Here is an 18692-nt window from a genome sequence, read left to right on the forward strand (position 1 = left end):
ATGGCCGGGCAGGGCGGGAGCAGCGCTGGAGGCCGCGGCGTTGTGGTAAATGCGGAGCGCGGCCCGGTCCCCGGCCCCGCTTCCCCTCTGCCCCTCGGCGCTTTGTGCCGAACCCCCCCCGCCCTCTCCTCCCCTTCCCTTCTCCCGCTCGCTCCGGGCCCCCCGGCCGGCGCTGGGGCCGCGTCCCCTCACCCTGCGCCGGTCCCGCCACGCCCGCCGGCCCCGGCCCGGCTGCGGCCGCCGGAGGGGGACGGGCGTGTGGGGCTGCGCCGCGCTCTTGGTTTCCGCCGTGAAGACACGGTCCGGAATCACCCCGAGCGGCTCCTGTGGCGGTGGCTGTGCTTCCCCAGACTCCTTCAGTAACGGGGATGAGGATCCCCAGGGATCCCGAGATGTCTTTCTCCCACCAGAACTCTGAGAGGCCCCTGGGGGTCTGGGAGCGCTGTGAAAGCACGTCGGGCTGCCCGTGTTCTGCTGGGGTGGGGATGGATAAACGATGCAAAAATGAATGAATGTGATCCTTATTCTGATAGACACACCAGATTCCCCTATGAAGCAAATGCCATCACTGCCACGACCTTAGGTATGTTCTTATTTTAATGTGGCATTAGGATTTTAACAGAAGATTCACAGGACAGCTGCCTACAGGACAGGGCCCTCTGTGTTGGTAGGGGTCACACTCTGTCCACTCCAACGTCTCCGCCAAGCCCCTTGCGAAGGACCCATCTCTGTGTTCGAGCTCTGTCTGAAAACACTGCACATCCACCAGCTCTCCTGACACCTGTGTAATAAATGACATTCTTAAAGTGGGTGACTGTGTATCACCAAAGCAACATGAGGTTATTGCAAAGGACATGAATGTGCATGACCATCTTCTGCTGCACTGGTTTCATTTTTTCTGCTCAACTCCCTGAAAACCCAACCAGCAGTAAGTCCAGCACAGCATAGTTTGAGTTACAAAAGCTGGACTTCCTTGATGCTCGCTTGGAGCTGGACTGTGCTCAAACTTCACCTGTGCTCATTTTACCAGACAACAACACTAGTAATATTCTTTCAAAGGTGTTGCAATTGAATGTCTTCAGCTTCTCTCTTAGGCCTCAAGAGAACACTTTTGGATATTGCCATGTATTTGTATTCCTTTTTGTATCCATTCACATCCAACTTGTTAAAGACTTAAGAAGAATATCTGCTGGGCTATTCAAACATGCAAAGCCTGAACTTTAAAAGTAGGTCTTTCTTTCACTGTAGGAGTTTTTTACACAGAAGTGTGCCAAAGTATTTAGAATATTTATTTACTTATCTAGTTTAATACTGCTTTTTTTTTCTGAAAAAATCAGAATTTTTTCCTTCATATTTTCAAGGTCTTTTAAAATTCTCAAACAGAATAGTAATAAGAATTTACAGTTACTTGAAAATTCTCTTATAGCATAATACTGTGGCTGGCTTTAGGATAAATGAGAATTTCTAAGAGTTGTTGTTGGGAAGTGCCTGTTTAAAGGAAAGAAGAATATGAAACAGGCTTATTATATTAGACGAATCGTTAATTTGAAAGTACATGTGGATTTCACTCACATGTACTTTGCATTATTTGTCAAATGCCAGCAAGCACTTGTAAACAAGAACTTCAATATTATTGCAGAGTTAAGCTGTTTATGCTCTGCTATTCTAGAGAACCAGAAGGATAAATGGGAGAATCAAAATTTCATCCTGATCTTATTTCATAAAGGACTTAATGTAACCTAAGTAAAAGTTATTGGTTGTATGAATTCTGAAGCAGTTTCTCTCCATTTAATTTGATGTTCTGCATCACACTGAAACCGTGCAATTTGACAAGAATGCAGAAGTTAGCAGCACTGACAGGGTTTGCAAGTGGGTGTTTGTAATACTTAATGAAATCGTTTCACTTTACATTAAAATGCATTTGAACAGACTGTTCATTGCTACAAAATGTTTTTAAAGTTTCAGCCCCCCCCATGCACTGAAAAAGTAGATGGGAAAATAGTCTTTCCAGGCCGACTACAGCAGTGTTTTTGGAGCAAGATTTGCCTCTAATTAAAAACCTCACCAAGGAGGATATTTATAATCTCCTGTTTCTATGGAAATGAGGAACACAACTAAGTAACTTTTTTTCTTTTGTGTAGTTTCAAGGCTTGTGTAAGTCAGGTGAAAAGCTTTCATTGATTCCAGTGATCTCCCAGTCATTCCCTTCATGGCCAAATATTCAGTAGCAGTTGCCAACGAATAACATTTTTTGATGCAGAAATTTTTGGGTAGAGTTAAGAAAACATTCCAGTCAAGGTGTCTGTAGCTGTCAATTAATATGCAAAAAAAGTGCCCAAGCAAACCAAAATCCACAAGGCAGAACAGTGTTTCAATACAGCATGAGGCAGGGCTGTGTCTGAGTTAAAGAAGAGCAGATGTGGAGGAACAGCTCAACATCAAATATGTTATCTTAGCAAAAATATTTGTGAGAAACAACTCTACTGTAAAATGGTAAGCAGAGGTTAGTTTCAGTGATGGTCCTATAAGGACTATCTGTAGCAAAAATGCCATTAAGACATGCACTGCACAATGGCAAGTTTGTCACCATTTCTCCTTTTACTCAAGATTCCTGCAGCCAAGCTGTAGAAAGACAATATGTGACTTGAGGAATGTGATTGTAAAGAAAACCTATTAGGTGTCGCTTTTTATCCTGAACCAGTACTGAAGAAAAGCTTTGTAATGATTTCAAGATACCTTGTGAACCTTCAGATCTTGTCTTTCATAAGGAATAGGGAAAATTTTTGTTTTGGAGTTTGTTTAGTTTTTTTGCTGGTGACTTTGCATTTCTTAGCTTTTTGAAGCCTTCCACTGTTGGCTGATTTTTGACCTTAATCTCTACTACCGTTGTATGCTGAGAGGTCTAATCTTTGTATTCTGACACTTACAAAATCAATGTATATTTTTTGTCTGTAAATATATGGATTTACAGACTAGTTTGATAGTGAGGTGAGATGCAAACATTTTGTAATCACTTATCTTTGATGATATCTAAATTAAGAACCTCACCTTTGGCAAGAAGTACAGTTTTTCACTGATTTGTATAGATATCCATGAACCACATAAATTATTCTCCATGTGTGCTGTTTCATCTGTAGAATATTTATTTATTTATTTATGACTTTTAAGTAATTCTAAACTAGAAATGTACAATTTTAATATAGAATTTTATTACTTTTAATTCCACCGTCTGAATCTCCCGTTGGAGAATCCCTTCTTACTGGCATTTTGTGTTTGAAAGTCCTTAGAAACTTACTTTTGACAGTAGATTAGTATTAAATATTTCCTTTATCTATCCAGTTGTTTGTAATTTCAGGTGAGATTTCCCACATTCTGTGAGGAAAAAACTGTAGCATTTGATGTCTGAGATATACTGAGAAGCAAAATAATTAATGAGAAAAGCAAAATAGTAATTTGTAACTGGAAGAAAGTATGGCATCCAATAGAGTGTACTAGAATGCTGACTTTGTATCAGTTACATAATGTCAAACACCATGAAGTGTTCTTGACTGTACTATTTGATATTCAGATTTCAGACAATTGGCCTGGATACAGTCTGGATTTGTTCACTTATCCTCAGCACTACTATGGAGATCTGGAATATGTGCTCATACCTCATGGCATTATTGTTGACAGGTATGTGTAGTTTGAATGTCACTAAATAAATTGTTTGGTCAGTAGTATTATCCTTTTTTATGAAGGCTGTCATCCATATACAGTGTATGTATAATCTTTGTCCTAAAATATTAAAAGTTAAAAACTTGGCTATTCTTATTTAGAAATTTAAATTAGTACATTTTTATCTGTGCTGGAGTTCATACACTTTTAACACACAAAGTGGTCTTTGGAGTTCTTGGAAATTTTGGCTCCAAACAATCTGAGGAATAATATAAAAAAATGAAAATTCATCAAAGAAGTGTTTCTTAATGAGAGGATTTCCCCATTATTCTTAGACTTGATAAAAGATGATAAAAGACTATTTTATTAATCTTCAGTAAAGTAAGTGATCCTCATTCTTACAACACTAAAAGGAATTATATGTTTCAGATCAAATGAGATGATCTCATATTTCTAGTATCTTCTATTTCTCAAATGAAAAGTATACTAATTATTGCTATATGAATTTACTAGAGCATTAAAAATACAAAGATGTGGAAATGAAGCAACAGCCATTTCTCATACTTAGGATATTATCTTCAGTCTAGAGCTTATTCTTCTCTGCTCCATGCACAGATTTCAGTAAAGTTCAATTGTTGTATTTATGTAGTAGCAAATTCATTTCTGTATTACAGTTGGTAGACAAAGAAAAAAACAGCTAAACCTGAAAAGTGTAATAATGAAAGGCATGGGATAGATGATAGGATTATTTAATAAATTGTATCCTGTCAACAAGCCTACTCTTATTGAAACTACTAATCTAATTCAGAGAGCTATCAAAGAATTTTCCAGTGTGTTTACAGAGTATAATGCACTGAGCTGTTTTTCCTCAAAACATCAAATGACATTGTTGAATTTTCTGTGGATACTGCATTACATCTAGAAATGACCCAGTACCCTATTGTGGGTCTAGAAATGCTATCTTTAAGGTTAATATTTATTATTTATATTTATTATTAAGATTAATTTTTTTTCTTGAAAACGTATGTAGCATTACCTGGCAGAAATGTGTCTTTTGTTTCCAGTCATCTGCCATATTGTGTTTGCAATGCAGAATTGTCAAAGGGAAGACAGGTTTGGTTGGGAACCCCACAACTGTGGGTTTTAATGGAGCATTTGCTCGATTATTTGCCTGTGTTTGACCTTGAACAAGTCACTGAAGCTCTTTGCACTTTTCATTTCTGCTGTATAAAACAGTGAGCTGTACAAAATAGTGATAATATAAGCTTTTGACTGATGCTCTATTTCTTTCTAGTATTTATGTATATTTTTATTAAAATTGTAGGGATAGCATCTTCCAAAGCCAATCAGCATGAAATATTTCAAATAATTATTTTCCCTGTCTTTCACTGAATTTGTTGTTCTTGTGCAGTAACTAACATAACAAGTTAGGGGTTTGTACAGGTATGTTTTATACTGGTAATTCCTGTGAGGTAAAATGGAAGGCTAGCTCACATTCTTTTCTCTCGAGTCTCTGACATATTTATGAGCCCAAAATATACTGAGATGTGTAGCTCCTGTTTGTATAGCTGGGGAATTTACGCATTTAAGGTTCACCAGATTCAAGTGCTTTGCATCATGCATCCATCACTCTGTATCTGCCTTCTGTGAGCTGGATCCAAACCCAGTCAAGCACTGGAATGGACTGTCTTGGAAGGTGGTAGAATCACCATTCCTGGAGGTGTTCAAGAAATGACTGGACATGGCACTTACTGTTACGGTCTGGCTGACGTTGTGATGATCAGTCAAAGGGTGGACGTGACGATCTTGAAAGTCTTTTCCAACTTAAATAACTGTGATTCTGTGAAGTCAAGATACTTGAACAATGTCAGTCAAGCTTTATACTCACCATAGTGTTTGTTTGTAAAGCATACCATGAACTTAGAGCATCTGCATCTAATGTTACTTTATCCTTAATTTTTTTTTTTTGCCCAGGACAGAACGACTGGCCAAAGATATTATGCAAGACCTTGGAGACAATGATATTGTGGTTCTCTGTGTCCTCAAAGGTGGCTACAAGTTCTGTGCTGATCTTGTGGAGCACATTAAAAATCTTAGCAGAAATTCAGAAAGGTTCATCTCCATGAAAGTCGATTTTGTTAGACTGAAAAGTTACCACGTAAGTCAACAACTGATTTATGTAGATTCTGGTTGAATGTTGTAATAAATAGTTGACTTTTGCATATGAGATCTCTACCTCCAATTATAAGAAAAACTATGTGAAAAATATTTCTGTTTGAAAAACCTGTGAAGTTTTCTCTAAAAACTCATATCCCTCATACTTTGTAGATAGTATGAATGAGGATATGAAGCATCCTTGAGCTCTATTGTTTTATTTAGTCTGTCTTTTACTTCTGGACAGAGAAGTATTCAAATTTCATTCATGTAAAATGTCGACATCTTGTTTGTTATCAAAATCCTCAGCAGTTCTGTCAAGTTAATTTCATGCCACTGCATTTTCCACCCCCACATAGTTTGGCATAACTACAAGGTGGTAAATCTGTGTCTTCTTCTAAATGTTTAATACTAGGTAAATGAAATGCTTTCATCTTCACAGCATGCAGTTTACATAGCAGCAAAATATACCACCAGATGATGATAGTGTTCTACAAGAAAATGAAACAAGCCATTGAATCAAATCCAGTGTTGAAGTAGTCATCAAGACCTCCTGTTATCTTCAGAGGAAATTATGCAATAATAATTCACCTGTGTCAGTGAGGATATTGATAGTGAGATGACCAGCATTTTTTTAGAACCTCTAATTACCATTTCTTATTGTATAAGTTATAAATTTATATTCTACCTTGCAGTGCATGTTTCATAGTGAGGGAGCATTTCTGTAAGTTGATGTAGAAAGGTCTGAGGAAGTACACTAAATAAATGAAGTGATAAAATGGTGTCTTGCAGAAATGCAACTTGCTGTGTCCAGTAGTTCCCACAGTAACTCTACATCCTTTCCACAGTTTGTTGGCTGGCGTTTTCTTCTGACCCCAGTGACTATAACTTTCACAGATCCAGTCTGACTTTTTTTCATAGTGGAAAAAAAGTGAATGAGAACTTTTTGTAGCCATTTGGCTAGGATTTGGTCCTGGGACTTCTCTTTCAAGAATTAGTTAGTTCTATGAAGCATGTGTGAAATACTAATATTAGTTATTTTCTGGATATTCAGCAGTGTTACAGAAATAATTAATAAATTGTAATGTTTGTCTCACATAATGGCACATGGAAATTTTACTCAAGTTTTTTTTGTGTAGTTACGATAGCAAACAGTGGAATTACTTAAATTGGGTTTTATTTTGCATCTGGCATATAGGTAATGCATGTGCTTTTTCTATAGGGTTATCTTTTAGCCAGTATGAAGATATCCTGGTTGTAAAATTTCTTTCCTTGGGGTCAAATGTTATTAGCCATACTAACCCGTAATCAATGAGTGGCAGATGTGTACTGCAAAAATGTGGAAATCTTCACTTCTTTAGCTTAGGAAATAATGTAAAAGCAGGTTAAATCAAGCTGAAACAGCACTAAGAATTTTATTATGCGAAGGTGCAATTACCAATACTAACTCCTAGATGATCTTAGCATTTAGTGGCTATTCATCTTTTGGGTCCTAACCTCATGCTGTATCAGAAAGGTAGCACCTTCCCAAGAACTAGTGCCTGCATCTGTTTTTTTTTTTAAATATATTCTTTTTTCTTATATGTGCTTTCAAGGAGGTGTCGTGTATTTAGAGGCTGAAGCTGTCCTTGATTTAGTGCTTGGATCAGGGTTTGATACCTGTCTGGTCTTCAGAAGCTGAATGACAATGCAGTAGAAATTTGCAATTACTTTAATATTGGTAGATGCAGTCCATGAGATATACATAAATATAATGCTGACTAAAGTACTAGTACCACTCCCTGCTGTCCTTTGCATCTTAAGTTACTGTTGTGTCCTGTGCAATTGCAGGTTTTGGAGAATGTTCCCTTGTCAACACAGCTGGGCTCAGAACACTTGAGGAACTTGCTGTCCCTAGTTGGAGTGACTCTTTATCCCAGACTTATATGAAACTCCCAAATCTCCCATGTTAGTTTATTCTGTAATAGCATATCTTTCTCAGTGTTTTACACTTTAATCAGAGGCAATAATTACAGCTTTAGAGATAAGACTCTACTTAAAATCTTGGAGCATCACAAGTTCCACTCCTTTGCTTTCCTTTGTGTTTTCTGTTCCACTTTCTAGTAAGACTTATTACTGCTCTCGCTTTTTATCCCTTTGTCATTTTATAGACACTGTTCTTCTCGCATTATTTATCCTGCTTCCTTTTACTAACTGTTCTCTCTTTCTCTCCTGAAGGGAGTTCTGCTGCTCTCAATATGCTTACTTCAGACATGTCTCCCTTCCCCCCTCCAGCTGTTTAAATCCAGCAACTAATTTCAGCTCAAACTCATGGGATTTTTGTATTGTCTCATTCCAGCTTCAGTATTGAAAGGTTAGTTCATTTTTAGCGGTTGTAATTCAAAGTGGGATTTCTTGGTTCAATGGGATAGCAAAAATGGGCTGTAATTGTGACCCAGAATCAGATCTTGGCATCTGTGAAAGTACACCTTAATTACCAAGCATCAGTGGAAAATGTTGTACTTTGCTGGTTGGCATACAGACATGATTACAGGAAAAGGAGATTGCAAATATGACCAGTTTTACATGGCTCTTTGTTTTTCAACGCTGTCATAATATTACAGAATTTAGACTTTAGAATTTGACTTAATTAGTATGTTAGGATCTGCTTTCAGATTACGTAGCTGAAAGCTGGGCATGTATCTTCTTTTGTTAGATTTCTTCATGCAAATGAATTGATTAAAAAAAAAAATAGTACATTTAGATTCTCTGGATATTAATGAGATGAATGGCTGCTTGTACTTCCATAATCAGGATGGTTTTATCTGGTTTGCAAAATATTGTCATATGTGCCTGAACATTTTTACATTTTTGTGAGAAACTTTCCTGTATTTTACAAGGGGCAGATTAAAAGAAGGCACCAAGATGAGAGTTAGAAAATATGATTTCAGGAGTAAAAAGATAGGAAGCATCAGGTAGAGTTAAGGATAAGAGTCAGTAAGTAGATGGAGAGGAAAATCAAATGCATTTTCCAGATGGAAATCTGAATGAGAACAGCAGCTCTGAGTTTTAAGAGGCAGAGAAGAGAAAACATACACTTTTTTGAATGAACTCAAGGGTAGCAAGGCAAGAAGTATAGTGGGTAGAGCAAGAAGCCCTACAATAGTCCTCATGTGAAATATGATTATATAGAAAGGTACACACCAAGTTTTAGGGGAAAACACTGTATTCTAGAAACACTGACATGAGAACTGATAGAATCTAGCAGTTTTTTAGATATTAAACTCTAAGATACTGGATTTTAATATAAGTCAGGAACAGTGGAATTGGCTGCAGAGATTTTTGAATTTAAAACTGGAGGAATAAAATTTACTCTACTCTATTTTTACCATACTGAATTTTTTTCCTGAGTGATTGTTCCTCCACAGGGAACCGGAGTTCTGAAGTTGAAAATGGGTGAGGGTTTCAGATTGAAAGGAGAATTCAAAAATATTTTCAGAAGCATGGTATGTTGAAGTCAAGGATGAAAATTAATGGTGGAAGAAGTTGAGTTGGGAAATGCCATCTAAGGAGAATGTGACCCTAGCAGGAGAGATGGTGGATCCAGAAATTCTGTAATAAGTTTGTGATACTGATAACTTTAGGAGATTAAAGATCTAATTAGGGAGAATCCAGAGGGAAGTATAACAGAGAAATTAGGAAGATATTTTACTAGGGCGTTTTCAATTAAATGATAGGACTAGACAAGGATGAATGCTTGAGGATGAACCAAAAGAGAGAGTGAACAAAAAAATAGAAGGGTGTGGATGTTATAAAGAGAAGGGCTGAATAGGGTATGTTTTAGTAAAAAAACATTCTATAAGAAGTGTAGCAGAAGAGTAGACTGTAAACAGCAATTAGACCTTCTCTTTGTTCAGTCTGGAAGAGACAATTTAGGACAAGCTGAAAAGGTAAAGGTTGAATTACAGCTTGAGACAGAAGAGGATGTTCTGGCTTAGCAAGTCTAATCCACTACAAGAGATGCAACAATATCACCTAATCCTGTTCCATGGCTATGCCAAATGTGATCTTTAAGTCAACCTCAAGTTTTAAATGGAATTGAAAAAATTAAGGAGTAAATATGCAGACTTTCTTGAGAAGTTCCCAGCAACCTCTAAATAGAAGAGAAGGTAAATGCACGTGAATTAAGACTTCTTTCGTGGATAGGTGGTGAAAGCTAAAAAGAGGAGGAATCATGATAAGAGTCGTTGTTGAAACTGGTGGTGGGGACTGATAGAAGAGAGGAGGAACACCACACACTTTTATTAGGCAGACCAGTGTGCTTTCTACATGCATTGCTACCTGTTCTTGTGAAATGTTTAGTATTCCCATATAGTTATCCATAGATATTTTCTAATTCTCCTAATTACTGTATTTTATAAAATAGGTATGATAGTAAAGCTCACATCTTGGGGAAGGGCAAGCGAATCTTGGTGGCATAACCTTTTTTCACTGAAAACCATGGAGAGGTAAACTAGGAATGAGATTGTTATTTTTCCTTAAGTCTTTTGTGATTTCTTTGCTTATATATGTGGACTAAAGTGGCAGAAGTCCAGCCGTCTCTGTTATTTTGAAATTACATTGTTATAACAAACTCTGTTATTTTGAATAACTTCGGGAGTACCTGGAGTACTGCATCCAGCTCTGGAGTCCTCTGTATTGCAAAGACATGGATCTGTTGGAGGGAGTCTGGAGGAGGGCTACAAAGATGATCACAGGTTTGGAGCACCTCTCCTAGGAAGACAGGCTGATTCAGTTGGGGTTGTTCAGCCTGGAGAAGAGAAGGCTTTGGGGACACCTTAGAGGAGGTGGCCAGTACCTCAAAGGGGCCTACAAGAAAGGTGGAGGGATATTTACAAGGCTGTGGAATGATAGGACAAGGGGAAATGCCTTTAAATTGACAGAGGATACATTTAGACTAGATATAAAGGGAGATTTTTTTTTATGATGAAGCTGGTGAGGCACTGGAACAGCTTGCCCAAAGATGTGTTTGATGCTCCAAATATGAATGAACTTGCAGAGGATTATGTGGATTTGGTCAATTCAAGTAATTCTTTAAAATGAGTACATTATTTATGGTTTCCAGAACATAACAAATAAAAAAAAATGTAAAAATGTGACTGCTGAATTGTAATCCATGCACAATGACTGCATTGAATTCTGTTCACAAACAAATCCATTGATATGATCTGTTTCCTCTTCAGCCTCCAGTTGTTTGAAACATATTTACAACTGTTGGTTATTAGTCTTGGCATAAACAGGACTATTAGTGCTGCAAGAATCTGAAAACAAGCAACAAAACTATCATTGTTTAGTAGAAATCTGAATGTTTTTGCTATATGAAGCCACCTCAGTAAATAGTTTTGCTAAATCTCTCTACTGCAGGGGCAAGGAAACAGAGGGATTTTATAATGAGTAAGTTGAAAGCTTGGTAAATGTAGTAAAACAATTTGTTTTTCTGCCATGCAGGTTTCCTTCTCATGCACCAAATGAGTGTACTTAATTCCTAAAAGACTCAACAGCATGAAGCATCAGACTATAATCAGAGTGGTATAAAATTTACAGTCCTGCTTTTCATAATAACCTATTATTCAGTATAATTTTATTGTATGTAACTTGACTTTTTAAAGACCACTATGAACTTTGCATTTAAAAATGATATGTTGAAATCATGACCCTGAAAAAGCAAGTAACCTCAAAATGGTTGTATTAATTTAACAACACAGAAGGAAAAACTGTCTTGCTTGCATTTAGTGATTGAAGTCTACACCCAGACTCTACACCACTGTTACAATGATTGTTTATCTCCATTGCTGTGTCACAGAGGAAAACACAACTTGTGATCTCCTGAGGAAAATGTACATCCTGAGATGAAAGAGAATTCACATTAGTTTTTGTACTAACAGGTTTTCTCTTGGGCAGATTGTGAGTTCCCTTTATTTTGCTTTGTGTACACAGTTAAGCTGATGACTGCATCATCTTCTTGATGCTGAGTAGCCATGGAAGAATTACAAACTGGAGCCTACCTGATAGAATGAATTCCTGTCAAATTTAAAGCAAAGTTCTACCATAATTTCAGAGGACTGAACTCCAAATTATCTGTGAATTATACATTTGACATGCAAATAAATAACTTCAGTGTAGGTTTAATTTGAAAATTAGTAATTTTTGGTTTATTTAATTTGGAGAGAGGTTGTGTGTGTACTAGACATTCAAAAACTAAAATATAGTCAACTTTTTTCAGATATATGTCTTGCAGTCAGTACTGTAGACAGTGAACAACCTTACAGAGAATTTTGCAGCATTTTAAGCATAGTTTTAGATGCTAATGGGAAGCAGAAACATGACATAATTTAGTCCATAGAAGCTACCAGTGTCAGGGATCTAGACCTTAAAGTTGTTGCTGTTCTGAGAAATATGTTCTGTTGATTGTAGATGATGCTACCAGAGAGATGTCATATGGGCAAGTTAATGATGAGAGATTTGGGAAATCTCCTCCTAGAATTGCCAAAGGGATTTTATCTCTGTGCACTTTCCATATCTGTGAATGGACAAAATGGCATTTACATCTCAAAGTAGTAGTATCTTTTTGAGTGAAAGTTCCAAAAGATGCTAAAACAAGTGAGTAAAAGGTCTTTTACACCTCCAAGCCAAAGACACTCCCAAATCTTAAGCAGGCATTGATGCTCTGTCTGTTATCTCTTATGCTTCAGGTATTCTCTGAAACTTAGTAAGACTTGAGATGGTTAAGAAGGTGATGAACAGTGGAAACAGATCATATTTTTTGTGAATTGAATGTTTGAAGATGCTACAATTCACAGTTCTCCAAACTGTGTCCAAATGTTCCTTTTTCAAGTGTTAAGACTTGTTTAAAAATAGACTATTTTTCATGAAAGAAACAAAAAACCACATCAACATGCAGCAGTGTCTTACTGCAAACTGTCAGCCTTAGAGACACTCACACTTTTCAGAGAAATAGCCGAAAATGTTAGTAGTGGAAGTCATCCCCAAAGCTTGCAGCTAGCTGATGAACCTTTAAAAGAAATTCACAAAAATGTAATGAGAAGAATGGCAGTCTCTTTGGTTAAATTGTGGGTGGTGTTACAAGAGTAGCAGCACAATTCAGGCACTTTGAGAGTAAACTCTCCTGCCAGATTAATCTGTACATCAGGTACAGACAGCTAGTGATTTGGTGTGGAAACTCAGACACTGGAGGTGGGTCTCTTTTCTGATTGCATCTGCACTGGCTGGAACAGTGGCCGTCTGGAGTTCATTCTTCAGGGACTGCAGTGCCCTCCAGGCAGTCACATGGGCCAGCTCAGCTGCTTCTGAGCACTCCCTGTTTCAGCCCAGATGATACCACTTATGAGAGACTTTCTGTTTGGACCGCTTGAGCTTGCTGGATTAATTTTTAGTGACCCAGATGCACACATGCATCTCAGTAACCCCTGCCAGAGGGAGACTTAACAAGCAGCTGGGGACAGCTTGTGGGCAGTAACTTCTTTAGTCAGCACAGTTCTTGCTGGAAAAAGGAGTCTGCTCATAGTCAAGGGATCCTTACTACCATGTGTGCAAGCCTCAGACTCACTTTCTGCTTTACCTGAGAGATGCTCCTCAAAGGTATCAGAAGTGTGGATATTTCAACCCTAGTTACTTTCATGAACCAGCCTAGTTTTCACAGTATTCTAAGATAAACTGAAGAAAGTCATACTATGTGGAATAAAACATGAACTTAAAAGTCAGATTCTTGAAACTTCTAAGGTCTGGAGGCAGATGGTCTCCCTTCACCTGCATGGCATCTACAGCTTCCATTTAATGTGATGGCAGAGTTGTGAGATATGAGAGCTTTAATTAATTTCTTGCTCAAAGAAAGTGTTATATTTAAAATAAAACATAGAGTATTTTGCTGTTGGACACTGCTCAGGGGCTTGGGATGCTACTTTTAATATAAGTAGGTGTTCATTTGTGGGCATAGTTCAGGAAAGGTCATAATAAGTCTATCATACAGTCAGTTTATCAAGTTTATCTCTAATGTAAAACTTACTCATAGAGGATGATCTTTGTAACTGTATGCATCAGATAACACACCTACGCATCACTTGAATATGTTAGCACCATCTGAATTCTTAGTGATTTTTTTAAAGTATGAGTAAGTGTTTCAGTGACTCACATATGAAAGATTTGGGGGAACCAAACAGTCGAGGGAGAACTGAGTAGGAAGCGGCCTGATTGCCATGGGGACAGAACCAGAGCAGACGTGGTGGTGAAGGCAGAGTGATACTGAGCTGTCCTACAGCTTTTCAGAAATATCGAAGTATTGTTTTAAAGCATTTATGGGGCATACTAAAGCAAGTAGCTGTATGCTTTTTCAACATACTTTTAATTTTTATCATTTCCAGCTTAGGTATCATCTTCCTTCATACTGATATATGATTTTTGGCTATGGAATTATTTTTTTCAAATGAACAAAAATTAGTTTTTGTATACTGTGGGTTGGTACTGTGTTATTCTGGATTTCAGATCTAATGTAAACTCCATAGAGGTATTTTCTAATATTTTTTGAGAAATTTGTTTCCCCCAAGATCATGTTTTTCTTACAAGCTGTAATGTTTTCTTTTGAAAAACATCTCCTAATTTGAAATAAATGTCTTGGATTACAGTATATTACATAGGGTCCAGCTGCTATGTGTAAATAGTTTTAGATCTGAAGTTCCTTTTTCTTAAGGTTTTTTAATATGGGGTTTTTTTGTGAGCTTAAATCTTTGCTATTTTTAAGCAATCCAGGTTCATGGAACATCTTAACATTTAAGACTGTAGATATTGTTAAATTGGTCACTTTTAGAACAGATTCAAAGCATCAAGGGATTTTATTAGAAGTGTCCAACTGTTCATGTTTTCAAAGAATCAGATTGCCCTGGATACAATATTTGTTGTAAAGCAGTGGTTTCTTATAAAGCCTAAAACATTGAAGTTTAGTTTTAGTAAAATGTTTCATATTCTGCCAAAAAAGACACTAATCTACTACTAAGTTATGGCATTTGCAGCAATACTATACGTCATACTGCTTCACAGGTTTTACAGTGACAGGGAGATAGTATCTTACATGTAAGAAAGGTCCAGAACTAAATGGTTGTAAATCCTGTTGTAAAAAATAAGATCTGATGAGTTTGAAAGTACTCTGCATTTTCCATTTTTATGCATTGGAAAAATATCGCATTATTTGGATGCTAGCAGTGCCATTTAATATGTGAGTTTTTCATATTAAGATCTGAAATGGGGCAAAATTAATTAAAAGAAGCCAGAGGGTTCTAATTTTTCTCAAGGAATTTGATGACTCCCTTTTACTGGCATCTTAAATGCTGTTTCTTAAAACAGATCATAACATGTGTAGTGCTTATGGAGCGTCACACCCCAGCAGGGCTGTAAGGCATAAACCAAAAGGGTTACTCTAAAGGAATACGGCTACAACAGGAACTCCTCTGTAATTGCAGTGCTGATCTGTGTGACAGATACAAAGTTCTTTTCCTTCCTCATTTGAAAGACAGAAGTTTAACAGAAGTTAAAATATTTAAATAAAGAAGAGACACTATAGAACAACCTTGCAAGAAAATTCACAAAGAATATGTGTGCTGTTAAAAGTTTCCAAGTTGTCATTAGCCAAGGGACTAAACACAGCAGTATGGGAGAGAGTGCTACTGAGTTGTGAGAGTCAACAATACACTAAGCTCAGGATTGCTGGAAGGGACTAAGCTTTTGAGGTTTTTATCAGACTCATCTTCTGTGAATTTGCTTACACCTATTTATCTGTTTTCTCAGCCTGTGGCTATTTGACAAAGTTCAAGATTTTTCTTCTATCTCCCTTTTATCACCAGATCCTAGGAACTAATGATAGTCAGGGTCATAAGGTTAGCACTTTGTGCTTATTCTAGAGAAAGCTGTTTTCTCTTGTGCTTGCAGAATCCCCAAGTGAACAGGGTTTTTAGTACAGAGCTACAAACTCACTATATGATTTTTCACAATGTTCATGCACTTTTGATCATTAATTTACAACACAGTTTAAAAAATGGGGTAAGATCGTACATGTGGATCTAGTAGTGTCCCAGCTGGCATGCTAAGATCCTCTGTTGAGGCTGGGAAACATGACTTCTATTTGTTCCATTGCTGTAATGTTCGTGCATTTAATGCTAAACAATAATTGGGCAAAAGGCAGATACTCCAGTTATTGTGGACTTGAATCCAAACTGACATTTTCCTACCTGCATCCAGTATAGTTGGCCATAGCATGATTGATGACCTTAATGATTTTTGCATTACCATAGGAGGAGGAAGATTTTCCATACACTCTTTAGCTTATGGAGCCGAGGAGGAAAAGCATCCCAAGTCTGCTATTCCAAGAGTGTGGGCTGGTATTACGTTATAATCACAAAAGGTAGAGACACCCTTAGCAATGCCTCCTGGCAGCCCAAAAGGAGTGCCTGAGTAGGATTATGGCAGTTCTGGAGGATATGCTTCCTAAATTTTTCTTTTACCCGTAAGTTTTAAAATTTACTTGCTTCCCATCTCTGGAGAAAAATTATGTGCTATGAACCTCACCTTACATGGCTGAACAGCCATGTAAAATTATTAGTACCTTTTCTGATGCATACACAGGAACATACACAGATTAAATTTCTATGTTTTAAATATTATCTTAGAGAATAAAAATAAGCTAGAGTACAAGGAAATCTCAGACTACAGTCTGTGGAAACTAACCTGAGTTTTGAGGATTTATTGTGTTTCTGATACACATACAAGCCAAAACCTTTGTTATATGTTCTTGATTTCAGTCCTTGCTGATCTTTTTGAGTATTCAGGTGCTGTTTGTGCCATATGATTATATGTAGTGCTGCAATCTTACTGCCTCATTCTTAAACAAAATAACCCATTTAGCCAATGCTAAGCAAGTATATAAAATTTAATTGCTAAATCAGAAATTCAAAAATGAAATAATTTATTGTCTAAAATCCTTAATAGCCAAGTTAACTGGTCTAAATTCTACTTCAATTTATGACAGTTTGGCCCTTTTTTAAGATACCTTATCTTCCTTGGATTAAATATAGAGAAGGCATGCAGGAGTCCTGGTACACAAAAAATTACTGAGTGTCTGAACAGATGATTGCAGACAATTCCATTGATTAAGTTTAATGACTTACTGTTTCCCAGAGTGTTGTTTAAGCTGAATGATCTGCCTTGCTTTTACAGTAGGGAAGAAACATACCCAGTTGTTACCACAGGTCATCTGATAAGGAGTACCTTGCTGTCAGTAAGTTCATTGTTTGTCTTTCTCTGTCCAAAGCCAACTTCCTCATTGCAAAACTCTGGCCTTCCCTGGAACTGGATAGACTAGCCTGAATTTGAAGCAGTTCCAAACCTAAGTGGTGGAGCTTTTAGTTAAGGAATAACAAAAAGGAAGAAATAGAATAAAAAATAAGTAAATCTTCAAATGAGTTATATTGTAGATCTACCGCTACAGAAGTAAAATATGCCTTATAGTGTGGTAACTAGAACTCTGCTAGGTATACACCTACACCATTTTAAAATTTGCTATCATCTGTTACCCTGGCAATAGCAATAAGGCCAGTCTCAGTGCAGCACAGTCAGTGGCGTGGTCAGCTCAGGAAGGCAGCTTTAAAGCTTTCAGAGATGTACAAAGCTGTCAGTGCTTCAGTGCACAGGTACCTGTACTTCCCTGTGGGAAAGGGGATGTTCTGGCAGTGGGTATGTGCCAGTTTACTGGGTTCAATTCTCAGCTGGCTCAGCATTGTTGGATTGTTTGCAAGGTATTCAAGGCACTTCTTAAAAATATATCAGTGACCTGGCACTTGACTGTTTTGAATGTGGGTGTACCCCGGAGGTTGCAGACTTTGGTATACATTTGATTCTGGGGAAGGGAAGGCAAACTTTCCAGTCTTTACTGGGAAGTGATGCATATCATTCCCACTCATTTGCACAAGTCTCCAGCTTAACAGTACTTACTAGTTGCCCTCTGAACGTTGCTACTTAAGCCTGGATAGTCCTTTTAGCTGCCTGCCATGAAGACTGTGACAGCTCATGTTCTGCACCCTAGAGGTCTTTTGTTCTTAGCTGTTGTTCTTGAGAGAAGAAACCCAAAATTGTATTGATTCAAGTGTACTGCTGCTTCTAAGTACAGCATCTTATGTACTACCACTCGACTTCTGCTGATGCACTGATATTTCATAGCCTATACTTTAAAAATCAGTTTGGCTTTACTTATTAGCCAAAATAGGTTAATATATCATGTAGATGCCATACTGATACTTCCCCAACTAACATATTCATATTTTGAAATATGTCTCAGGAGTTGCAAAGCAATATAGTTTTATACTAGGATCCAAGGGACAAGTGAATGGTTTGTCATTGACTTCTTTTTGGTCAAAACCTTCCTGGAAAAGCCAGTTGTAGGAGATGGAATGACGGTGTGAAGTGAAAGAGCTGTTCTAATGGGAATTCTCAGGTTGGAGGATCTGCTGTATCACCCGAGGGGACAAAAGCAACATAGAACAGGCCTGGTGGTCACATTCTTTTTTGTTTTGAGTTTCCCTGATGAATTTTTTGAGAAAAAGGTAACCACATTTTTTTTAAGAAATTCCATATGAACTCTGCAGACTGTAGTAATTAGATGTGTGATAATGACCTTGTGTCCATATTTCATAATTTAGTTATGCATTTAAACTGTTCTGTTAAAGCTACTTTTTGCCATGATTAAAGAATCTTTGTTTTACTGAGCCCAGTATTAATGTATTCCAGATTCTGTTTCTTCAGAAGAGTAACAGATGTTCACAGTTTGGTGCAATTTTCAGATG

General features: G+C 37.4%; 1 protein-coding gene across 1 annotated transcript in view; it reads left to right on the forward strand.

Moving 5' to 3' along the window:
• Positions 1-18692, forward strand: part of PRTFDC1 (phosphoribosyl transferase domain containing 1) — a gene marked incomplete at its 5' end in the record, with an annotated part of 42930 nt that continues 24238 nt past the window's right edge. Inside the window, 3 exons of the mRNA XM_082290618.1 lie at positions 1-45; positions 3569-3675; positions 5632-5815. Of these exons, the coding sequence (XP_082146744.1) occupies positions 1-45; positions 3569-3675; positions 5632-5815 (336 nt within the window). The remainder of the gene's footprint in view (positions 46-3568; positions 3676-5631; positions 5816-18692) is intronic.

Source organism: Coloeus monedula (assembly GCF_965178545.1).
Source record: "Coloeus monedula genome assembly, chromosome: 1".
NCBI classification, from domain to species: Eukaryota; Metazoa; Chordata; class Aves; order Passeriformes; family Corvidae; genus Coloeus; species Coloeus monedula.